At 31.2% G+C, this 24,670-nt stretch overlaps 1 protein-coding gene, 1 long non-coding RNA gene and 1 pseudogene across 2 annotated transcripts; all 3 read left to right on the top strand.

Annotated features, from left to right (window-relative positions):
• Positions 1-7,870: 7,870 nt before the first annotated feature.
• LOC138339128 (uncharacterized) lies at positions 7,871-9,229 on the top strand. The gene is made up of 2 exons (XR_011212173.1): positions 7,871-8,105; positions 8,729-9,229. It is a non-coding gene; the product is annotated as an uncharacterized lncRNA (long non-coding RNA).
• A 4,973-nt stretch (positions 9,230-14,202) lies between these two features.
• Positions 14,203-20,659, top strand: LOC101268036 (protein DETOXIFICATION 18-like; annotated as a pseudogene).
• A 1,139-nt stretch (positions 20,660-21,798) lies between these two features.
• Positions 21,799-24,101, top strand: LOC101265775 (early nodulin-like protein 3). Its single transcript, XM_004248210.5, has 2 exons — positions 21,799-22,511; positions 22,987-24,101. The coding sequence occupies exons 1-2, from the start codon at positions 22,346-22,348 to the stop codon at positions 23,691-23,693; spliced, it is 873 nt and encodes a 290-aa protein (XP_004248258.2). The 5' UTR covers positions 21,799-22,345; the 3' UTR covers positions 23,694-24,101.
• Positions 24,102-24,670: the final 569 nt, after the last annotated feature.

Here is a 24,670-nt window from a genome sequence, read left to right as displayed (position 1 = left end):
TTGGGAGTGTTTTGAGTCCTGAATTGTGCTCCATTCTGGTATACAAGTTTCGAGAGTTATTTAGGACTTTTATTTGGGGTTAATTCGGGATTTCTCAATGCGGATCCCACTTTTTCCATTTTGACCGTGAAATTGACCCGTCTCCGTTTCTTGCGATTTTAGTGTTTAAATGACTGTAATAACTTTGTGACTCTATTTTTGATAGTGTATCAACGTTTCGAGGCCTTTTAGAAAGTAAAAGATCCGGGGAGTGAATTTTGGAGCGCGCGTGATCTGCGTTCAGGTAGGCTATGGTTTCTCTTCTTAGATTGAACTCGAACATGTGAATGCATGTTGATTAGTTGGGATTTGGGTTGGGTAGTTATTGGATCATGCATAGGTGTTAAAAATCATATTTTCGCCCTTTTTCTGAGAATTATTGGGTAACTGTGAGATGAGCTTTCTGAAGCTCAAGGAGTTTCTTACTAGCGCTCCTATATTGACTCTTCCGATCGAGGGCGAGGGTTTCACGATTTATTGTGATGCGTCTGGTGTTGGTGTGGGTTGTGTATTGATGCAGCATGGCCGGGTTATTGCGTATGCGTCGAGGCAGCTTAAGGTCCATGAGTGCAACTACCCCACCCATGACTTGGAGTTGGCAGCGGTAGTTTTCGCGCTTAAGATTTGGAGGCACTACTTGTATGGAGTTCGATGTGAGATCTATACTGACCACAAGAGTCTTCAGTACATCATGAGCCAGAGGGACCTTAATTCGAGGCAGCGTCGTTGGATTGAGCTCCTGAAAGATTATGATCTCTCTATTCTCTATCATCCGGGCAAGGCGAACGTAGTAGCAGACGCCTTGAGCCGAAAGGCGGTGAGTATGGGTAGTCTAGCCTTCTTATCGGTAGGTGAAAGACCCTTGGCTTTGGACATTCAGTTTTTAGCCAATAGCATGGTTCGATTAGATATATCAGATTCTAGACGCGTCTTGGCTTATACGGGAGTTCAGTCTTCTTTGTATGATAGGATCCGTGGTTATCAATTTGAGGATAAGGCCCTGGGGTCCCTTAGAGAACGAGTGTTAGTGGGTAAGGGTGATCAGGCTACCTTAGATCCTGATGGAGTGTTGAGATTCGCTGGTCGCATTTGTGTCCCGAGAGTTGGAGATTTGATACAGTTGATACTTTCGGAGGCTCATGAGTTTAGATATTCTATCCATCCGGGTACAGCGAAGATGTATCGTGATTTGAGACAACATTACTGGTGGAGTGGCATGAGACGAGATATTGCTGACTTTGTTTCTCGTTGCTTGTGCTGCCAGCAGGTAAAGGCTGAGCATTTGAGGCCTGGTGGTGAATTTCAGGGATTACCCATTCCGAAGTGGAAGTGGGATCGCATTACTATGGATTTTGTGGTCTACCGAGGACTTTTGGAGGATTTGATAGTATTTGGGTCATCGTTGATCGATTGACCAAGTCAGCACATTTCCTTCCCGTTCAATCTTCATTTAGTGCCAAGAGGTTGGCTCGTATCTACATTCGAGAGGTGGTTCGACTTCATGGGGTGCCAGTTTCTATTATATCAGATCGGGGTTCTCAGTTCACGTCTAGCTTTTGGAGGACCTTTCAGGATGAGTTGGGCACCGGGTTGACCTAAGCACAGCTTTCCACCCGCAGACTGATGGTCAGTCAGAGCACACTATTCAGGTCCTTGAGGACATGCTATGGGCTTGTGTTTTGGAGTTTGGTGGTCAATGGGACCAGTTCTTGCCTTTGGCGGAATTTGCATATAACAACAGCTACCATTCTAGCATTCAGATGGCCCCGTTTGAGGCCTTGTATGGTAGGCGTTGTCGCACTCTAGTGGGCTGGTTCGAGTCTACAGAGCCTAGGCCGCGAGGTACAGATTTGATTCAGGAGGCTTTGGAGCAGGTGAGAGTGATTCAAGATAGACTTAGGACAGCTCAGAGTATGCACCAGAGTTATGCGAATCGGAGGCGTCGACCTTTGAGATTCTCTGTTGGTGATCGGGTATTTCTCCGTGTGTCGCCCATGAAGGGTGTGATGAGATTTGGGAGACGAGGTAAGCTTAGCCCCAGGTATATTGGGCCTTTTGAGATACTTTGGACAGTTGGGGAGGTTGCTTATGAGTTGGACCTACCTCCAACATTTTCAGCCATCCATCCAGTTTTCCATGTCTCGATGCTACGCCGATATATTCTTGATGAGTCCCATGTGCTCCAGTATGATGCAATTGAGTTGGATGATCATTTGACATTTGTAGAAGAGCCAGTTGCCATCCTAGCCAGAGATGTGAGGAAATTGCGCTCGAGAGCCATTCCTATTGTTAAGGTCTGTTGGAGGCATCGTTCAGTCGAGGAGGCTACCTGGGAGACTGAGCAGGAGATGCGAGAGCAGTTTCCCGGCTTGTTTGAGCCTTCAGGTACTTCTTGACCCTTACTTTCGCGGACGAAAGTTCTTTTTAGTAGTGGATATTATAATGACCCTTATTGTCATTTTAGTGTTTTATCTTCTGTACATTGTTTAGAGCGTTCCTATAGCGATTCCAAGTCATTTATGACTTGCTGGGACTGACAGATCGGTCACCTGGTCATTCATTTGGTTATTGTGTGAGTTTTAGTATTTTTGGAGCTTATGAACCTTGAATGATCATTTTCGATCAAAAGTTTAAGAAGATGACATCAGAATCTAATTCTGACGATTCCATCAGTTCCGGAAGGGTCATTTTAGTCTAGTAGCATTGTCGACATGACTCCTAAAGTTTTCAGTGTGAGTTGGTGGTATTAGGCGTTTTAACTTTAAGTTTAAAGGCTAAGTTTGACTTTAGTCAACATTCTGAGTAAACGCGCTCGGATGAGAATTCCGTCAGCGCGGTTAGCTCCGAAATGTCGAGTTTTGTCTAGTTTGACCCTTCTTTCGGGTTTTGAGGTTTTTGATATTTTTCCGAGCCCTTTTGTGGTTTTTGACTTAAAATGGCCATTGGAAGTGGGATCCACATTTTATCGAGATGACATCTGATGAAAATTTCGACTGCGCCTTTGAGCCCGAAATGTCGACTTTGGTAGGATAGCATATCTATTTTATTTTTATCAGGTTCCGAACGGATTTCGAGCACCCGTCGGAAACTTTAAAGAAAGTAGGCAAAGCTGAATCTGGTGCAGCCCCTTTAAAAACCCAACTTTCAGCTTTGTGTCTTACTTTGGAATCTTGATATCTTGAGCTATACAACTCCAAATTGGGCGATTCAAAAGGCTAAGTTGTGAGATTTTTCGAGGGCAACGCATTGGTGAGCTTGGAATCTGATTTGGGGACCCGATTTGAGGTAAATTTTGGATTTTAACTGCTGTCATAGCTCATTTTCGAGCACAAGTTTTGAGAAATTTTAGAAGGTGATTTCTTGGCCATTTTAGGTCCGAATCAAGTGATTCAAGAGCCTATATTGTGGGGTTTTTCGTGAGGATCATCGTGGTGTGGTTGGTTTTGGCGGTTGGAGCTTCATTTTTGGTAAAATCTTGTAAGTAGTTGTTGCCATAGTTGCTGATTTTTAGCTTAGAATTTGGGTTCTTTTGTTGCATATTCATGTTGGGACTGTTTTGAGTCCTGAATTGTGCTCCATTCTGGTATACAAGTTTCGAGAGTTATTTAGGACTTTCATTTGGGGTTAATTCGGGATTTCTCAACGCAGATCCCACTTTTTCCATTTTGACCGTGAATTGACCCGTCTCCATTTTTTGCGATTTTAGTGTTTAAATGACTGTAATAACTTTGTGACTCTATTTTTGATAGTGTATCAACGTTTTGAGGCCTTTTAGAAAGTAAAAGATCCGGGGAGTGAATTTTGGAGCGCGCGTGATCTGCGTTCAGGTAGGCTATGGTTTCTCTTCTTAGATTGAACTCGAACATGTGAATGCATGTTGATTAGTTGGGATTTGGGTTGGGTAGTTATTGGATCATGCATAGGTGTTAAAAATCATATTTTCGCCCTTTTTCTGAGAATTATCGGGTAACTGTGAGCATGTTTACTGTTATTAATTGACCTTCTTTGCTATATGAATTATTTCTATGTTTGAATACTGGTTGTCAGAAGTACGTTGGGCCTTAGTTTAGGTTTGACTAGGGTTTTCCTTAGAAATGTATGATTCAAAGTCGGTAGGACTTAGTTTAGCCCCGACGTCGCTCGGTCGGCTTAAATCCTTGTAGACTGATGTAGCAGACTTGAGTCTGATAGTTGGGTATTTAGAAAGACGATGAGCTTGCTCTAGCGATAGTTACTCTTATTTCTTCGATGTTACGGCTTCTTGAGTTACGTCAGTGACAATGATTTCCGCTCCGTGATTCAAAGTTGAGTTCGATTCAGCTTTAAGGACTTACATTGATTAGCTAAGTCTGGATGGTGTTCCACGGGTTTATATGATTATGGATAGATAAAGACTCTTTCAGCAGCTATATCGACATCTTTGTCGGGTATCCGGATTTAAGGTCCGGCCTCGAACATCCACATACTTATGTAGAGCATCCGGTTAGAGGTCCGGCCTCAAGTATGTAGAGCATCCGGTTAGAGGTCCGGCCTCAAGTATGTAGAGCATCCGGTTAGAGGTCCGGCCTCAGTTACTTATATTTTGCAATTGGCTACTTGTGTAATTCTGGTGAGCGTCCAGTTCAAGGCCCGACCTCCGTACCGTCAGATTTTACTTTTTGGTTCGGTGTTCTTTGGCCTCGAGTTTTATTCTCCTTAAGTTATAGTTATTTTGTGTACTCGTCGGGCTTATGAGGTCCGTTCGGGTTTTTATTTAAACTTGTGCACGAGTGTACCTTCTGGGCTTATGGTGGGTCCAGTTAGGTGTAGTTAGCTTATTTATATTAATTTAGTTAGATATTTATACACCCGTGTGCATTATTGTGTTATTTAGCCTTCTGTTCTTGACCTCTAGTTTTGTGATTCCGTCTTTTCATAGTGCTTTACTTTTCTAGTTCAGTCGGCCTATGATGCCTACTGGGTACCTGTTATTTGGTACTCATGCTACGCTCTGCATCTATTTTCGTGATGCAGGTCCGAGCACCGGTAGTCAGCGTTGATCGAGTTTGGAGAATTCCTGGTCTGGAGACAGGGGTGAGCACACAGCGTTTTGTACTATTTCAGTCTCCATCTGTTTATATAAAGACTTGTCTTTTACTTTTCGAGACAGTCTAGTTTCGGTGGTCCACTGTTGGGACTTGTACTCGTTTTGTTGGTAGCTCTGTATTAGTGACTTCCAGGTTCTGGGAGGGATCCTTTATTGTATTTATGTTTTGGTTTGCTTATGTTGTTATAGTAAATTTTCTTACTCTTGTTTAGTTTCTACCCTCACACCCAGTATGTGTGGTTCTGGGTTGTGGTTTGGCTTACCTATTGATAGGTTATAGTAGGTGCCTTCAAGGCTCGAGAAATTGAGTCGTGACACATAGGTTGGCATTAGTGGTGGACTTGAGACATTATGTGGGCAAGGATATGGAGCTAAAATGTACAAGATGTTGGGGATACATCTTCAAATATCATGCATCATATCATTCATATTTTCTACAATAATTGCTATTAGTTGGTGGTACTCTGATAAAATTCTCATTTTACTTCATCAAGATCCTTACATAGCAAAAGAAGCTTGTGTGTTCTTGAAATTCCTCATACCTGGATTATTTGCATATGGTTTCTTGCAAAACTTTTTAGTATTTCTTCAATCACAATCAATTGTCATGCCTCTTGTTGTGTGTTCAATTGCATCTTTAGTTTTACACATTGGTATTACCTATTCTCTTGTTTATTGGACAAGTCTTGGTTTTAAAGGAGCACCATTAGCAGCTTCGATTTCGATTTGGATTTCGTTCCTCATGTTAGTGGTATATGTTCTTTGTTCGAAGAAGAAGTTTAGTCAAATCTGGAGGGAAGGTCTCTCATTCGTGTCGTTTCATCATATCTTTACAAACTTGAAGTTGTCTTTGCCCTCTGCTGCCATGATATGGTAAGTTATCTCATAATTTAGTCAATAATACTAACCGCGCATGTGATATTATTTACGATCCAAATGTCCAATCTTGGTTTGTGGACCCAAGGAGAGTGATTGTTTACATGAGTTCCACATCGATTTTAGATTAGAAATTAGACTTTTTATATGATTTTAGACAATTTTGAGCTCATAATAGCTATATAACTTTAAAGTCGTTGATTTAGGTCCAAAATTTATTTCATTACATGACGAGTAAAACTCTATTATCAAAGTTACTTAATTGGTAAGTGGTCAACCCTTGAAGCTAGGGAAAAATGTGCAAGTACCCCCTCAATCTATGTCTGAAATTTCAGAGACACGCTTATACTATACTAAGGTCTTATTATCCCCCTAAACTTATTTTATAAGTAATTTTCTATTCCTTTTCGACCTACGTGACACTAACTTGAAAAAAAAAGTCAACCAACGTTGAGCCCACAAGATAGTGTCACGTAGACCGAAAAGGGGTAGAAAATTATTAAAAAATAAGTTCAGGGGGTAACAGGACCTTAGTATAGTATAAATGTGTCTCTAAAATTTCGGACATAGATTGAGGGGTACTTGTTATTGTATTTGAGTAGTGCTTCAGAGTATCTCATTTATATTGATAAGATTTTCCTTTTAACTAAAAGGCTTTGCTACAACATAAAATTGATTGACCTAAAAACTCAAATAAATAATACATTTATCAAAGAAACTGAATATTCTTTTTTTAAAAGAACCATCAAGAATATAAATTATTGCATACAGCTGTGCTCTCATAAAATTTAGCTTTAATTACCAAGAAAAAAAAAAGGGTGACATTAATTTTAGATATGTTTGCTTTCTATTTTTTTTTTTTTTTAGAAAAAAAAGGTTCGAATAACAGTAAAGTTATTTTTATCTAATTTATAGATAGAATTTGAGTTATGAAAATGATTATTAATATTGTATTAGAATAAATTCTTTATAATATACCCCTTAAAATTAAGTCATTCTCAAAGTTTTATATATACGTAAAATATTTTATACATCAAACTGTTATTTTTAAAAATAAAAAATTGTTCTAGCGGAGCAACAAAAAGATGACCAAGTACATGATACGGACATTAAAAAATTTGAATTTAGTTTGGTATTATAATTTTTTTAATTAAAAAATAGAAAGATATTGTTACTTTATTTGATTATCAACTCCTTAATCTTTATAAGATAATAAAACTAAATACTCTAAATTTTAATTTACTAAAAAAATATTATTTAAACTAACATTGTAGGACCAACTTCACGTGAATATCAAACTCATTGCATGAGAAGTCAGCCCTATCCACCTCTTCATATAGTTATTTCCCTACACAAATATTTTATTAGGTTCTACAAAAATCTTTGATATTTATATTTAAGTCTGATTAAATTTATATTAAAAAATTTTAATTGAAGGGTAAAGTATTTTTTAACAAAAATAATTTCATAACCAAAATCAAATTTAAGGTTTTTGATTAAAAATGAAAAAAGTATTGACTATTTATCTCAATCAGGGGTAGAGCCACGATAGCAATTCTAAGTTCAAAAAAAAAACCCTAAATAACTTAGTTAAAACTCTATATTTGTGTTTAAAAAATATATTTAATAAGTACATATATTCATTTTAAAATAAATAAATTATGAAATTCTAAATTCATAAACTAAAAATTTTGATTTCAAACTTCGATTACATAATTTTTTTTTTTGAACCTTCCCTATGTAACATTTAAAACAATTCTAAAGAATATTTTAATGACAAAACTAATCTAGCTAGGTACCAATAGGTTTAAAGACTTTGTGAATATTTTTTTTTGTATAAATATAACAACATAAAAACATTACAATATCATAACATTACAAGTTCCAAACTCTCTTCTTCATTTTTTTCTAACATGAATAATTTCTTGCATTCTCAGTATCTACATAAACATCAATCTATATTGAATCACAACAAAAAGAGGCTAACTCAAGAACAAGTCAAGAGGTTAGAAGCAAGTTTTGATTCAACCAAGAAACTTGAGCTTGACCAAAAGCTTCAACTTGCTAAAGAGTTGGGTGTTCATCCTAGACAAATTGCTATTTGGTAAGTAATTAATATATACTCATACTAGCTAATATAATTTTCAATAACTTGTTAAATGAGATTAGTGTAATTAATGTGGAGCTACTATATTAGATAGCGGTCCAGATGAATTCAGTAATTTTTTCTTAGATTTTGTATTTGTGTCAGGAGAACTTATTTTCAAACACAATAAATAAATGAAAACGAGCAATTTCAGAGCCAATAAACTTTAAATTTCAAACAACCTTCTCCCTCCTTGGCTCTGCGTTTGGAATAAGTATTTCTATTATTTAGTGACAGAAATTACCTTTCTCTATTAGCAATGAAATTAGAATTTTCATTAAATGAAGCCAAAATATAGAGAAGTACCAAACATATGAAAGAAACTTAAAGGAAAGAAGCTTAATTAGAGGTTCAACATAAAGTACATTTATCTATAATATAATAAAATAAAATAAAATAAACCTATATGTATACATAGAGTAATTTTTTGATAAAAATGTGTCAATTGACTTTCTAAACAAGGGTGGCTTAGGTGTGGCACTTGTACGATAGTTTCTATTTTTTGTATAGTGGTATAAGCATAGGTTCAATTATTTCTTTTTTTTTAAAATTTTTTTTTTATATAATTATATCTTCAACAGGTATCAGAATAGACGAGCTAGATGGAAGAACCAAAGCCTCGAGCTCGACTATACTACACTCCAACTCAAGCTAGACACTACATTAGCTGAGAAAAAGCAAATAGAAAAAGAAAATGAACGTCTAAAAATCGAGTTGAAGAAGGTTAATGAGATGTTAATTGCCATTAAACAAGCTAATATTCAAGATGAATTAGCACAAGGGATATTTCCTTGTTCTATTTCTAGTGGTAATTGTGAAGAAGGAGGGAGTTCAAGTTTTCAAGAAGATGTGAGTTGTTCATTTGTAAATAATAATAATAATAATAATAATAATAATTGTGAGTCTAATTTGGTACTTGATGAGCTTTATTCTTGTTTGATGGGTGGAGAAGAAGTGTCAAAATATAGTTTGAGTTGGCAAAATGGGAAAGATCTTTGGGTGTGTAAAAATTAATGTGTATATGATGTCTACATTAAACTGATAAATATAAGACGTATGTCATGTTTTGCTTTACACGTTTATTAATTGATAATGAATTATTGATGTATTCTTTTCTCTTTAATTTATAATCAAAATTAAATTGTTTGATATGATATAAAGTTTAAATGCATGTATTCCATATGTGTTATACTATTTTATTATAATAAAATAAGCTTTAGTTAATCGCAATGATTGATGTAAATTTTGTTACTAAAAGGATTTATTAGTATTTGATGTTTGTATAATAGAAAATGTATGCTTTTTATGGACATGACTTGTCACTTAATCATACTTACACCAAATAGTGATCAAATTGTTTGATTGTTCTTAGGATATTATTTTAGTTCGATTGAAATTCGTGTAATAGTTTTAAAAATATTTTTTACATCTTCAGAAAGATAGATTATTGTTATTGTACCTTTTATTGTAACACATCAATTATCAGATTTTCTTTCTCCTACTTAAACTAGAGGTTCATAAAGGTATGGTTCGATTAATTTTTGATATTTCTTTTGTTAAAATGTCATGTAATTAAAATCACAAATAGAAGTTAAATTCTATACAGTAAATACTTTCATAGGACTTTTTGACAAAATTCTCTAGACATTGTTACTGTTAAAATAAGTGAAAATCAAGAAAATATGAAAATTAGAAAGAATAGTGATGCATTATTCCACTATTTTATTGTAGTGTAACATAGAGTTTGAGAAAAAATAATAAGTCTAAATCACACAATTAAAAAGAGATTAATCAAGATATGATTAAAGAAATGTGTATGTTAGATTACGTATATAACAAGAGAACAACAAAATAATAATTATTCGTCTTTATCTAAATATCATTATGAAAGTTCACTAAGCTATTATAGTTTGTTTATACTAAGATAATCATAAATCATTCTTTGTTAGAGAAAAAGTCACGTTTGACCATGTGATACCATATTACAATTTTTAATCATGAGAAGGAATCAATTTGGACATGCAATTTCACGTTAATTTCATCTCGTGATTTCTTATTATGAGATTGTTGTGAACCAAGCTAGCTCTATAAGGGCCTATGAGTTAGAACTGAGAAATAAGTTTGGGCCGAGTAAAATATTGAAGTGTTTTATTCGAAATCCAGACCCAATTAACATTTGATTTAAACGCAGAATGAGTTGGAAGAAATGTTTGTCTTCTCCTCTTCTTCTAGAATCTAAGTCCTCGTCTCCATTCTTCTTCTATCTTTAATTACTCGTTATTTCAATATTTCCATTGTAATTTGATAGTTTGATTATTTAATTAGAATCTTAAGGTTGTAATCCTGTTCTAGTGCTCTTATTAATATAATGAGGATTTCAGTTTGTTACAGAGATGGAATACCATATTCTCCAAAAATCATGATATGAGAATTCCATATCATGATTTGAAATTTTTAAATACAAAAATTGACCCACAAGTTTATATTTTTTTAAAGCAACCCTACGTTTATATTTACTAATTATTTATTTCATATGTAAATTAAATTCATAATCACATTATTGCTTTTTAAATTTATTTTTCTCACTAACATTCAAATTTGATGAATATAAATGATAAAGTAGAAATTAATTTGGTGAATATAAATAAGAATGGAGGGAACAATACTTTTTTTGATTTTTTGTAATAAAAAAATCTCTTTCGGCTACATATGAAAATGTTTAAAGTAATTTAACATGAAAAAAGAAAAAATTTGGTGATGGATGTATGTTTGACACTCACTACTATTAATATATTTGATTTTTAGCACGAAATTAATGCAGCGGAAAATGTGTAACTGCACACAAGTGAAACAAGACACGAATCATTACGGTGTTGACATACTAGTGAAATTTTTTCATAGTTTGTGCGGTGTAACATAATTATTTGTGAGAATATCAAAAGAGTGATGGAATATTTATGGTCTATGAGTATGAAAATATAGTTGCGGATGATATGACCAACAAATGACTCAAAGAAGCAATGTTGGTTAAAGACTAGTACACTATTATTTATGTTCAAATTTTTTTATTGAATTAAAGTTTGGTCAATTAAAGTTAGATTAAACAATTACTTAAATAGAGATTAAATATCTTTTTAATAATTTTGAATGCGATTTTATAATTTTTTTCTATTTATTTGGAAAAATTAAATAAACAATTAGGACTATTTTAATAATCTTAAAACTTACGAGATTAATTCTTATGTTTTGAAAAATATAAAACACAAAAATTTCATATCTTATGCCTATATTTCATTTTATAATTTTATATTATAATATCATATCATAATTTTATATCGTATAGCCAAATGAACATCAAGAATGTGAGAGAGTTATTGGAAGAAAAAGAAAATAGATTTTTGTATGACATTTAAAAAGTTGAGTAACTTTTTGGTACTTCATCAAAATATTTTTCTTTGTTACGGTCTTTAAAGTTATTTATTTTAATTTCTTAGTTTTTATATATATTTTAAAATTATAAAAAAAATAAATAAAAGTATTCATTATAATTAAGAATTTGAAATATTTCAAAATATAACAAATTTATTGATTCTTAAAATCTTGTTGATGTTACAAAAAATGAGATAAAAAAAGTAATTTGTATTGTTTGAAAATGACATAAAAAGTATTATAAATTATTTTTAAGTTCTATAAGACAAAAAATAATATACATTATTTAAAAATTATATAAAAGTTGATATAAATCATAATAATTAACTACTTAAAATATTTAGAATACATATAACAAGTAGGATTGTTTCTTAAAATTTCATTAATGCCAAATAAATGGTATAGACAGAATAAAATAATTTTATTTAAAAAATACATAAGATGCACTGTAACTAACAATAACTAACAATTGAAAATATTTATATATCACATTAAAATTTAATGAATTCTCTAAATTACACTTCCTTCGTTCGGTATTGTTTGTCATAGTTTCTATTTTTAGAGTTAAACTATAAAAATTTTGATTAACATTTTAAAATGATTTTTTTCATCAAATTAATATGCAAAAAATTTGCAATTTATTGTACTTTTCATATAGTTTTAGAATATTTAATTTTTTTGCTTAAAATATCGAATTAATGTGATATAATTTAATTTTAAAAATTAGTCAAATTAATTTTTAAAAAACACAATATAACAAATAATATCGAAAGAAGGAAGTATATATATCATATAAATTAAAACAAATAAATAACACGAATCCGATATATATATCGAGTGAAGCGTTTACTTTTTTTGCCATAACAGTAATCTTTTTAGAAAATGATTGAGGTTGACGTGAAATGTGTGGAATATGATAAATTTACTACAGAAAATTTTGAAAATGACATCGAATTGATTATAATTTCAAAATATTATTACGTATCTTACCGTCTAAAAATTTATTATTATATATTGAGAAAAATAAATTTAAATATATATATTTTTTTGCTATCAAATACATATAAATAGAGAGAGGCAAGTGAGATAGGAGGAAGGTGAGCGAGTTTTGTTTGTATCTCAGATACATGCGAATCACATACATGTATATGAATGTATCTAATGTGGTTCACATGTATCTAGGACATTAGATACGTAGGAGATTGACGAGTGAAATGAGAGAGATGAGCGAGATTTGTTATGTATCTCAGATACATGCGTATCCATTTGGAGGTAACGCATCTAGAATAAATCACCTAATTAATTTTAACCCATATATTCTCATATACATTTTTCTGGATTTATCTGGAAACATCAAAATTTGATAAAATATGTAATATTATAAAATAGACTATATCTAAATAAGTAGCTTCTAATCTAGTGAGATTTATGTTAGTTTCCCTTCCAAATGAGTCTTCTTTGATGACATTTTATTATGTTTTATTGTAAAATATTTTCTATTAATATTTTCCATAAAATAAATTAGAGTTACTATTTTAGTTTTTGTGATTAATTTAAAATAAAAAGTGAAAATATTTTTTTTATATTTTTAGAATTCAAAAAAAGAAAAATAACTTCAAATGGAACTTTGAAAATTTATTTTACTTTTTAAAATTGACAATACGTTGAATTATATAATTAAAATTTTAATTACAAAATATTAAAATTAATTTTTATAAAATTAAAAATATCACGTAAATTAAAACGAAATAATGTTAGGTGGGAACTTATATACACATGGCTTTACACCTTTACCATTTTGAGCATTTATTTCCAACGAATTACTGCCACAACAAATTGGTTGGCTCTTATTCAGATAATAATAAAGGTAATAATAAAGTTTCCATTCTAACCAAACTCTATAAAAATTAGGCTAAATTTAATCGTGATCTTTCAAATTTATTGGTAAATTATATTTAAATAATTGATAATATGAGTTGTTTAAATTAAATACTCGAATATACTATAAAGTGTACTTTTACATGAATTTTCAAGTATCTAATTACCTATCAAATTAATAATATAAATATGTTATTTGAAATTACAACTTATTAAGAAGTGATTAATTTATTTATCTAATAGACCGTCGAGAATAAACGTAAAATTGAATTGTCTAATAAAAACACTTTATCATGTGTTCAGATATTCAATTAAAATATATCGTAGTTCGAATGTTATTACATGTTAAATTACACCAATTGTCTTACATTCTTTAAGGTCGTTTGATACGCATATTAAATTATAAACGTAAAATTGAAGTGTCTTATAGAAACACTTGTCATATGTTCAAATACTCAATTAAAATATGTCATAGTTCAAATGTCATTACAAGTTAAATTAGTACACCAATTATCTTATATTCTTTAGGGTCGTTTAATATGTAGATTAAATTATAAATGTAAAACTGAAGTATCTAATAGAAACAATGTTCAGATACTCAATTAAAGTATGTCATAGTTCAAATGTCATTACAAGTTAAATTAGTACACCAATTGTCTTATATTCTTAGGGTCGTTTGGTACGCACGCAGATTATATTATAGTCTAACGATTATAATTATGAAATATCTCATCGTGTACCAAACGAACCCCTTTTAATGCATATAAAGAGAGAAACTTTTGACATTAGTTAACTAAGAAACAAACAATTGAATAATACTTTCTCTAACATTTGTGTAGCTATGGATGATAACTCAATATCAAATAGTCTTAAAAGTCCCATGTTATTACCTCAAACATCATTAGACACAAACAAATGGTGGATTATTGTTATTAATAAGTTAATTGATGTTGAAGAAGCAAAGAATCAAATGTTGTTTTCTTTGCCAATGATTGTTGTTACAAGTTGTTTCTACTTCATTAATCTTGTGTCTGTCATGTTTGCTGGTCATCTTGGCAAATTTGAACTTGCTGCCTCAAATCTTGGTAATTCATGGGCTGAGGTTACTGGTCTCTCTTTGATGGTATGCATCTAATTCTTTCCCTCCTTATAAAAATCTAAAAAAATAATAATTTTTTTTTATATAGTTGCAATGTTTTTTTTTTTATAATTTGAAGTTGTGTTTGAATACGTATTTTATTTACAAGTTTTAAAAAGTAATGATCGAGGTGTGGTTGGTGGAGAAGGGGTTGGGGTGGGGGTGAGGGTGGGGATAATACAACTTCAATTCACCAAATCAAGTTTGTTTGTAGAAGATCTCATTTATCCTCGGTGAGAGACGGAACGATTTGACAAAAAAAGTGGGAATGAAGATGAGGTGTGTTGGAGACTAGAGGTGCGGAAAGCTAAGGAAACAAACAATGTGGAATGTCACCGCACAATTTGTTTTTCCTTCTTTCATAGTAGAAATCATTTTTCTTTTTTTAAAAAAAAAAATTCCTAGAAAAAAGTATTATATTAGAATCTTTTACCAACCAAACAATACACCCTAAATTTTCAAATTTTAATGGACAACAAATATTTGAAGATAAATTTCTAAATACGGCCAAATGATATATCACTAACCTCTCACCCCTCTAGTTTATCTCTTCAAAAAACATTACTTTAGATAGAAAAATTTGAATATATATAAAAAAAATAAAAGTAAAAGACTAGCATATAGTTGTGTGTATAATATTTTCTTTAATTTAACTATTATTTGTTACTTTGTGTATGTTGGTAACATAGGTTGGCATTAGTGGTGGACTTGAGACATTATGTGGGCAAGGATATGGAGCTAAAATGTACAAGATGTTGGGGATACATCTTCAAATATCATGCATCATATCATTCATATTTTCTACAATAATTGCTATTAGTTGGTGGTACTCTGATAAAATTCTCATTTTACTTCATCAAGATCCTTACATAGCAAAAGAAGCTTGTGTGTTCTTGAAATTCCTCATACCTGGATTATTTGCATATGGTTTCTTGCAAAACTTTTTAGTATTTCTTCAATCACAATCAATTGTCATGCCTCTTGTTGTGTGTTCAATTGCATCTTTAGTTTTACACATTGGTATTACCTATTCTCTTGTTAATTGGACAAGTCTTGGTTTTAAAGGAGCACCATTAGCTGCTTCGATTTCGATTTGGATTTCGTTCCTCATGTTAGTGGTATATGTTCTTTGTTCGAAGAAGAAGTTTAGTCAAATCTGGAGGGAAGGTCTCTCATTCGTGTCGTTTCATCATATCTTTACAAACTTGAAGTTGTCTTTGCCCTCTGCTGCCATGATATGGTAAGTTATCTCATAATTTAGTCAATAATACTAACCGCGCATGTGATATTATTTACGATCCAAATGTCCAATCTTGGTTTATGGACCCAAGGGGAGTGATTGTTTACATGAGTTTCACATTGATTTTTAGATTAGAAATTAGACTTTTTATATGATTTTAGATAATTTTGAGCTCATAATAGGTATATAACTTTAAAGTCGTTGATTTAGGTCCAAAATTTATTTCATTACATGACTAGTAAAACCCTATTATCTAAGTTACTTAATTGGTAAGTGGTCGACCCTGGAAGCTAGGGAAAATGTGCAAGTACCCTCTCATTCTATGCCCGAAATCTCAGAGACACACTTATACTATACTAAGGTCCTATTACCCCCCTAATCTTATTTTATAAGTAATTTTCTGTTCCTTTTCGGCCTACGTGGCACTAGCTTGAAAAAAAAATGTCAACCAGCGTTGAGCCCACGTAGTACCACATAGGCCGAAAGGGGGTAGAAAATTATTAATAAAATAACTTCAAGGGGCAATAGGACCTTAGTATAGTATAAATGTGTCTCTGGGATTTTTGACGTAGGTTAAGGGGATACTTGTGCATTATCCCTAAAATATAATGTACTTTATTATATTGGAAACGCTTCTAACACAACCCTTTTCCTTTATTATATTGGAAACGCTTCTAACACAATCATTTCCCTTTATTAGAGTTTGTGTATTGTAAGTGATCGAAATGTCTACTATCAAATTAGTTAACTATTTGATTTATTTATTTATTTAACCAAACGAACGAGATATGAATTATATATAATTTAGACAAATCTAGGGCTTGACTTGATCTTGTGTTCTTTTGATTTAATCACAATTGGATGTATACATGCAGTTTGGAATATTGGGATCATGAGTTTCTTGTGTTATCTGCTGGTTTGATGCCAAACTCACAAACAACTACTTCCCTAATTGCAATGAGGTAATAATTTTCTTGTAATTCTTTGAGAAGTATTTTATTTAAAAATTTGTTTCGAATTGATTTACTTAAGCCAAAGGTCTTCTGAAATCGCCTCTCTATTTTTACTAGATAAAAGATGGGGCAGATTTAGGGCTTGCAACAAAATATACTTATATACTTTTTTTCGTTCATTTTTATTTGTCATGTTGCGCTTTTCGAGAGTCAATTTGACTAATTTTAAAAGTTGAATTAAATTACATTAATTCGAAATTTTAAACAAAAAATTCAGATATTCAAAAACTGTGTGAAAAATATTACGAATTGCAATATTTTTGCATATCAATATGATAAAAAAATCATCTTAAAATGTTAGTCAAAGTTCTTAAAGTTTTCAAAAATAATTAAATTTGAAAACTTTCTGATAAATTTTTAACTCTTATATCACAAAATCAACCTCTAGTCTTACGTTCAATAGATTCAAAATCTTCATACATCAATAAGAAAATATAGAAAGGGTTCGAGTGAACCCTTTTTTAGACCTCACTTATAACATTATACGACATTTATTATTATTGTTGTTGTTGCTATACAAACTGCCTCATTTTAACCTTTTTACTCTTTTTTGTTTCAATTTATATGACACTTTTTATTTTTTGAGAGTCAAACAATTTAAGTTTGACTGACAATTTACGTATGGAATCTTCAAATTTTTTGAAATGTGATTTATATATTTATAAACTACCTAAAAAATATTATAAGTCACAATAATTGACAATTCAAAACATTTAAAAGATGTATGAAAAAATGACGATCAAAAGATAGACTTGTTTGAATCTTGAAATTCGAAAAGTGTCACATAAATTGAGACCGAGGAAGTAATAGAATCCAAAAGACATAATACATAAATATGCCCTTTAACGTGGCCTCAAATCACATATACACCCTCCAACTTTAAATTTGTACAACTAGACACTTAAACTTATACAAAGTTGAACATATAAACACACATATCCTATATGGCGTTATCCTACATGACATTTTAATTGTGTCCTACGTGTATTATGTCACGTAAGACTCATCTTTCTACTTGTTAAATGTTATATAATTTAAAATGTCTACATCCAAAGTTTGAGTATATATATATATAAAATAAGGTCAAGTTAAATGACACGTACTATTATTGCCAATCCAAAATTCTGACACTTACTTTTGGATTGTGACTTCTCAGTGTAAACACCGAAGCTGTTGCTTTCATGGTTTCTTATGGTCTGAGTGCAGCTGCTAGGTAATGTACAACATATAATTGTGATGTATAAGTTTCAATAATTTGGGGACAAGGCAAGAAAACACTTGTTTGGCAGATCTATTTTGACCTTTTCGGGTGCTCGAGCACCTATTAATCTTATATCAAACTAATTATATTTATATAGAAATTTGAAGTAATGGGGTAAAATTAAAGAGTGAGCACCTATGTATTAAGTAGTGAATTGATGCAGTGGTCATAATTGAGTAATGGCGGAGTCAGAATTTCGAGGGTTCAAAGTTTGTAGAAATAGTCGCACGAAATAGTTGAAGGGGGTTCGACATCTATTATATATACATAATATATTATTTTAACCATGTATAAATAATATAATTTTCCGTCGAAGAGGAATTGTAGCAAGGAGGCTCCGCCCCTGTAAGTGAGTGCTTTAAGATCACGTGCATACACGTGGTCTAGTATAGGCAGACACGCGTATAATATCTATCATGTGTATACACGTATTTATAGTAGACCAAAAAAAGATATATTTGTATAATCTTTTATTTTATTTGATTCTTTCATATTCAAATCGATCAAACCTCATTATTTTCTCAAGACTCAATTTCTTTTATAGATGATTAAAATTTTAACTTTATCACCTATAATATATACTTTATGATAGATAATCTTGATCTTTATTATTGTTGTTTTACAAATTCAAACTTATAATATGCTATGTATAATTATATTGTATATAATATATATGTGCAGCACTAGGGTGGCAAATGAGTTGGGAGGTGGAAATATTGACAAAGCTAAGCATGCTATGTTTGTTACTCTCAAGCTATGTGTTCTTCTTGCTCTTGTTGTTGATTTGGCTCTATTTTTTGGTCATAGTGCATGGGCTGGCCTCTTTAGTGATAGTACACAAATAATAAAAGAATTTGCCACCATGATGCCACTTCTCTTAATCTCATTTGTAGTGGATTTCTTTCAAAGGAATTTTATCAGGTCAGATTCTTAAATTTTCGTATTCAGTTAAAGAATTTGAACATGCATTTAAAACTTGATCTTAGCTATTAGCTAGCAAGTAATTACTTCAGTTTTGAGAGTGCACAGGCATCTGGGGTTTTAACCAAACTAAACCATTATATAAAGTCATTCACCAAAATAGTATGTTTTTCTAAAATTTTACAAAACTAGTATAAACGTATTCCACAGTAACGTTTTAGAATATATTTTATTTTTTAAAAGTTGATGGCGTCAGATTAATATATGTTACTCACAGTATCGTTTTACTCCTAAAACGTTACTGTGAATAACGTTTTAGGAGTAAAACGTTACTTATAGTAACGTATATCAACCTAATGTTGTTAGTTTTTAAAAAATTAAATATACCCTAAAACGTTACCGTGAAATACGTCTATACTAGTTTTGTAAAATTTTAGAAAAATGTATTACTTTGGTAAATTATCTTATATAATGGCTTAGTTTGGTTAAAAATTGGATACCTCATTGGTCTCAATGACTACTAATCACTCTAACTCGACCCTCTTATGTCTCGTGGACACCAAATACTTAAGTGACGCATAATTTTTGGAGGTGTCCAGATGAACATTATGTAAATTGGAGTGTTCAACTGACATAGTGAAAATAAGTTGAGATGTCTAGACGATGTGCATACTCAAAATTGGAGTATTACGTATCAGCTGAGATTAAATTGTTTATTTATGTATCTAAAAGAGAAAATGTAATTGAAATTGATTATAGGGGTGGCTAGGGGATGTGGATGGCAACATTTGGTTATGTTCATCAACTTGGCAACATTCTATTTTATTGGCATGCCAATATCTTGGCTCCTTGCTTTTAAGTTCAACCTACATGCTCAGGTAATTAATCCAAATGTGTTTTATTTTCGTCGAGAGATGAATTCGGAATTCTACTATTATTTTTTCAATTATATTTTCTTCTCCTCTATATACATTCATTTCTTTTTCATATCTCTAATGGTTTGACTATTTCATTTCAATTAACTTTACTCCGATTGAGTTGTTTTTGATATCACATCTTGAAAGTGAATACTGAGTGTTCAACTGAAACCATCAAATTTAAGACTTTGTTGGTTCTCTTCTCATATTGTATAATTTGTCTTCACAAACCCTATAGTGCTTTAATTTTTCGAATTTCAATATTCTCTAATATCAACTAATTAAGAATCGAGTCGTAGTTGATTGATCGATATATTATTATTGATATATATATAGAAAAATACTATATGATTGCAGGGCTTATGGATGGGCTCAATATGTGGGCTAGCCTGCCAAGCTTTGGGCTTATTGCTACTAACATTATTGACCAAATGGGAAAAATTGGAAGATTCAATAAAGAGCAATAGAGAAAATGAACTTTTAGCTTAAGCTTATTGGGCCACTAATGGGCTTATATTATGTGGCCCAATAAAACAATTGATAATGAAATAAATTTCGTATGCGGTTGAAAATTTTATAAATTGGTCATCACTCCATCCACTATAATTACCGCATTATAATTATGTTTTTTTTCTCTCATTGATACCATTATAAAGTAAGGGGAACGCGAAATCAATTTATCATAGTTCTTCTTGCTTCTTTTTTTTTTTCGTGATTTGCGATAATATCATCTACATCAGATATTTCTCTTGTAACGCTTTTCGTAAAGTTATTGAGCACATAATATTGAAGTTCAGTATTTTTGTCTGAACTTTAGTCGTGATTAAATGCAGACTTATGTGGCTGAATTCTAATCATTTTTAGGGGTGGGCATAAACATCGGAAAACCGAAACACCGAACCGAATCGAACCGAAATTTTTCAGAATTTTGGTTTCGATATTTCGGTTTTCGATTCGGTATTCGGTTTATATTTTTGTATATTTTAATATTTCGGTTTGATTTTTGGTACATATTATTTTGGTTTTCAGTATTTCGATTTAAACCGATCTTATACTATAATTTATATTATATTAATTAATAATTATTAATATTAAATAAATTTTTTTTAAAAGAAAGTAAGAAACTCTATGGTCCTATTCCTTTCTCTTTCATCTTTCTACTGATTTTCTATTCATTTTGTCCAAATGAAGGACATATCCATATACCTAACTTCATACACCGTATATGAGATTATTACTAAACTGATAGATGCGTAATAGAATGAGTATAGTTTAAATAGCAAGATCCAAATACAGTATCTCATAAAAATTTATCGATCATTCCTTTTTGGAGCTAGTTATTTATTTAGTATATGATAATTTTTTAATTTATGTTTAACCTTATGAACCTTTAGATAATAATCTAAAGATTCGAAAATTGGAAATTATACTTAAAAAACATTAATTAATAATCTAAAATATGCAATTTTTTGTAAATGCTTGAACAAATTGAAAGTGTAGACTAATATTTTGTTAATAAGATTGAAAAATATATGAAAAAAATATCCGAAGAACAAATTTGCCTAACTTTTTAAAAATAAAATAAATTTAATGATGGCCTAAAAAAGCAATACATTGCATTTAATTAATTAAATACACTAACCGTTACGTCCTAAACCTTTTTTCAACTACACTTTTGTCCTTTTTTTTCTCTCATTAAACACATTCTCCCAATTAATTTTTGTCACTAAACATTTTTTTTTCTTTTTTAAATTGTTGTCTCTTTAATTAATTAAATACACTTAACCGTTATGTCCTTAACTTTTCTCCACGTGTAAAATACTATATAATAATTCATTCACACTTTTGTCTACTACTTTTTTCTTTTTTTTAATAATTTTATTCATTGACGATTTTGATATCTGTATTGAAAGTAGATTAAATTTGAATTTGTTTATTGTACGATTAATTTTTCGGAACAACACACTCATGAGGATGTTTTCTCATTTCTGAATGCTTAAATACAAAAAATGAAGGAATCTAAATCATCACATGATAAACTCGATCTCTCTGATTAATCGAACGCATTTTTCTCACTTCTTTATTTGTTTTTTTCCATAAACACATTTTTTCTATAATTATTTCCCAACCCTCTTCAACCCCCCACCCCCCACCCCACCACCACAATCAAATTATAGATATATAACTCTATTTTCATTCTTAAACTTCAACATCAAACTATAAAACTTCCTCTTAATTTTCTCCATTTAATCATCTTTTTTTTTTTTTTGTATTCTTTCTTGAAGTTGCCTACTTTTCCTTTTTTTTTCTTCTTTTTTTCTATCATCACTCATTCTCCTCTTTTTGTATATTTACATAAATCTACTTATATCACCAAAAAAAAAAATTGTTATAATTATTCATGGCTTTGCATAAACATGTTATAGTGATTCTCTTGGCTTGTTTGATCAACTCTTGTTATGCTTATCAATTCTATGTTGGTGGTAGAGCTGGTTGGGTTCCTAATCCATCTGAAAATTACAATAATTGGGCTGAAAGAATGAGATTTCAAGTCAACGACACTCTCGGTAAGTATATTAAACTGTACGATCATCTCATCTTAAAAACATAATCATAGTCACCAATAAAAATATATATATATTCAATGAAAGTATCCATAAAAAAGTCAATGATACCACCAAAATGACTTTAGAGACGGTGTTCTCGTGGAAACGATTGTCAGAAATCTGTCTTTTTATTAAAAACTTGAGTTTTTTTAAAAAATATTTCAATTAAAAACAAGAAATTTTACTTATCATTGAAAATTTGAGATTTCTGATGTTATTTCAACGTAAATTTTTTCAAAAATTCAATTATTTATCTAATATTGATGTGATTGAGAGTACGTTAATCGAAAATCTATGAAATATAAATCTAATATCGATGTGATCAGAATAGGTTGATCGAAAATTTATGTATATCTAGTAGTGATTGTTATATTATACCTAACCTTATTTGTTTATTGATTGTGTTTTATGTGTTTTTTTTTGTGTGTGTGATTAGTGTTCAAGTACAAGAAGGGATCAAATTCAGTATTAGTGGTAAACAAGGATGATTATGACAAATGCAATACAAATAATCCAATTATGAAAATGGATGATGGAAATTCAATTTTCAAATTTGATCATTCTGGTCCATTTTTTTTTATTAGTGGAAATAAAAATGATTGTCAAAATGGATCACAAAAATTAATTACTGTTGTTTTAGCCATTAGACCTCCTCCTCCTTCAACTCCGGCGACTTCTCCGGCAACTTCCCCGTCGGTATCTCCCGCAACATCTCCGGTGAGTCAAACACCTACTTCATCACCCACAATTTCTCCGGCAACATCTCCGGCGACTTCTCCGGCAACATCACCATCAACTTCTCCGACAACATCACCATCAACATCTCCGGCGACGTCGCCGGCAACATCTCCGGCGACGTCGCCGGCAACATCTCCGGCGACTACTCCGGCGCCGGCGAGTATATCGCCATCGGGGGCGATAATTTCACCATCTCCATCGGGTAATTCATCGTCATCGTCTCCAAGTTCACCGAGCACACCAGGATCGCCGGTGGAATCACCGCCGGGAGGCAGCGGGAACAGTCCGCCGGCGGATATTCCGGCACCTACCGGCTCAAAGAACTCGGCAGTAAAAGCATATTCTACAACTTCAGCTGTTTTTGTGTCAATTTTATTTACTATAATATTTTTTATTTCTGTTTAGTGGAAAATAGATAAATTTATTAAAACATATAAAAATAAAAAAAAAGTTTGTTTTTTTATTTAAAAAAAAAAAGTCTTCGTACGTTGGATTACTGAGAGGTTTATTAGATAGAAAGGCAGTGTTTTATTATTTTATTTTTATTTTTATTTTTTGTTGTTTTTCATAATTATTATGGAATTAATTTCATGAGAGTATATAATAATAATAATAATAATAATAATAATAATAATAATAATAATAATAATCAAAGTTTGTTCTTGTTAAATAACTAATTAAATAGTTCGATGTGGGTGAATTTTTGTTCAGTTTGAATTGTTATGAAGTTTTGAACACATAAACATATTATAAAATTAATGTAGTTACAAGATATTTAACATTTGTATTTGAATCTTAATATAATAAATATGTGTGTTTATAATAAAAATTAAAATTGAAAAACATAATCAACAAGACTTATTCATCAAGTACCATACCTACCAAGAAGATAAGGATAACAACAGAGAAAAATGAACCAGTATCGCTTATACTATGATCGAAATTAAGGTTTTATTACTTCTTGAATTTTTTTTTTTATAATTTTATATACCTATTTTATGTATCACATTTCGTAACTCCACGCAATTGAGACGCGCGATAGATAATTAAATGTCATGTAAGTCAAAAAGATGTACAAAATTACAAAAAAAAAAAAAAATGGATCCAGGAGGTAATAGGACGTTAATTTAGTTAAGATGTGCATCTGAAATTTCGATTATAATCTAGAAATACTTATACATTTTCTCGATAGCTAATATAGTAAGCCTAAGAAAAGACCGAACAAACTAAGACATTTAAAATGACAAACAAATATGAAAAAAGTAATTAAATTTTAGTGAGTCTTTGGAAATTTATTATTTCCAATTATAAAAGTATAGCAATTTTATTAGCAATTAAATGGATTAATAAGTAAAACTATATTAATGGAAAGAACGTTTACT

The sequence above is a fragment of the Solanum lycopersicum genome, chromosome 10 (genome assembly GCF_036512215.1).
Source record: "Solanum lycopersicum chromosome 10, SLM_r2.1".
NCBI lineage: Eukaryota > Viridiplantae > Streptophyta > Magnoliopsida > Solanales > Solanaceae > Solanum > Solanum lycopersicum.
Note: the sequence above shows the minus strand (reverse complement) of the source record. Positions and strands in the feature narration are given on the sequence as shown.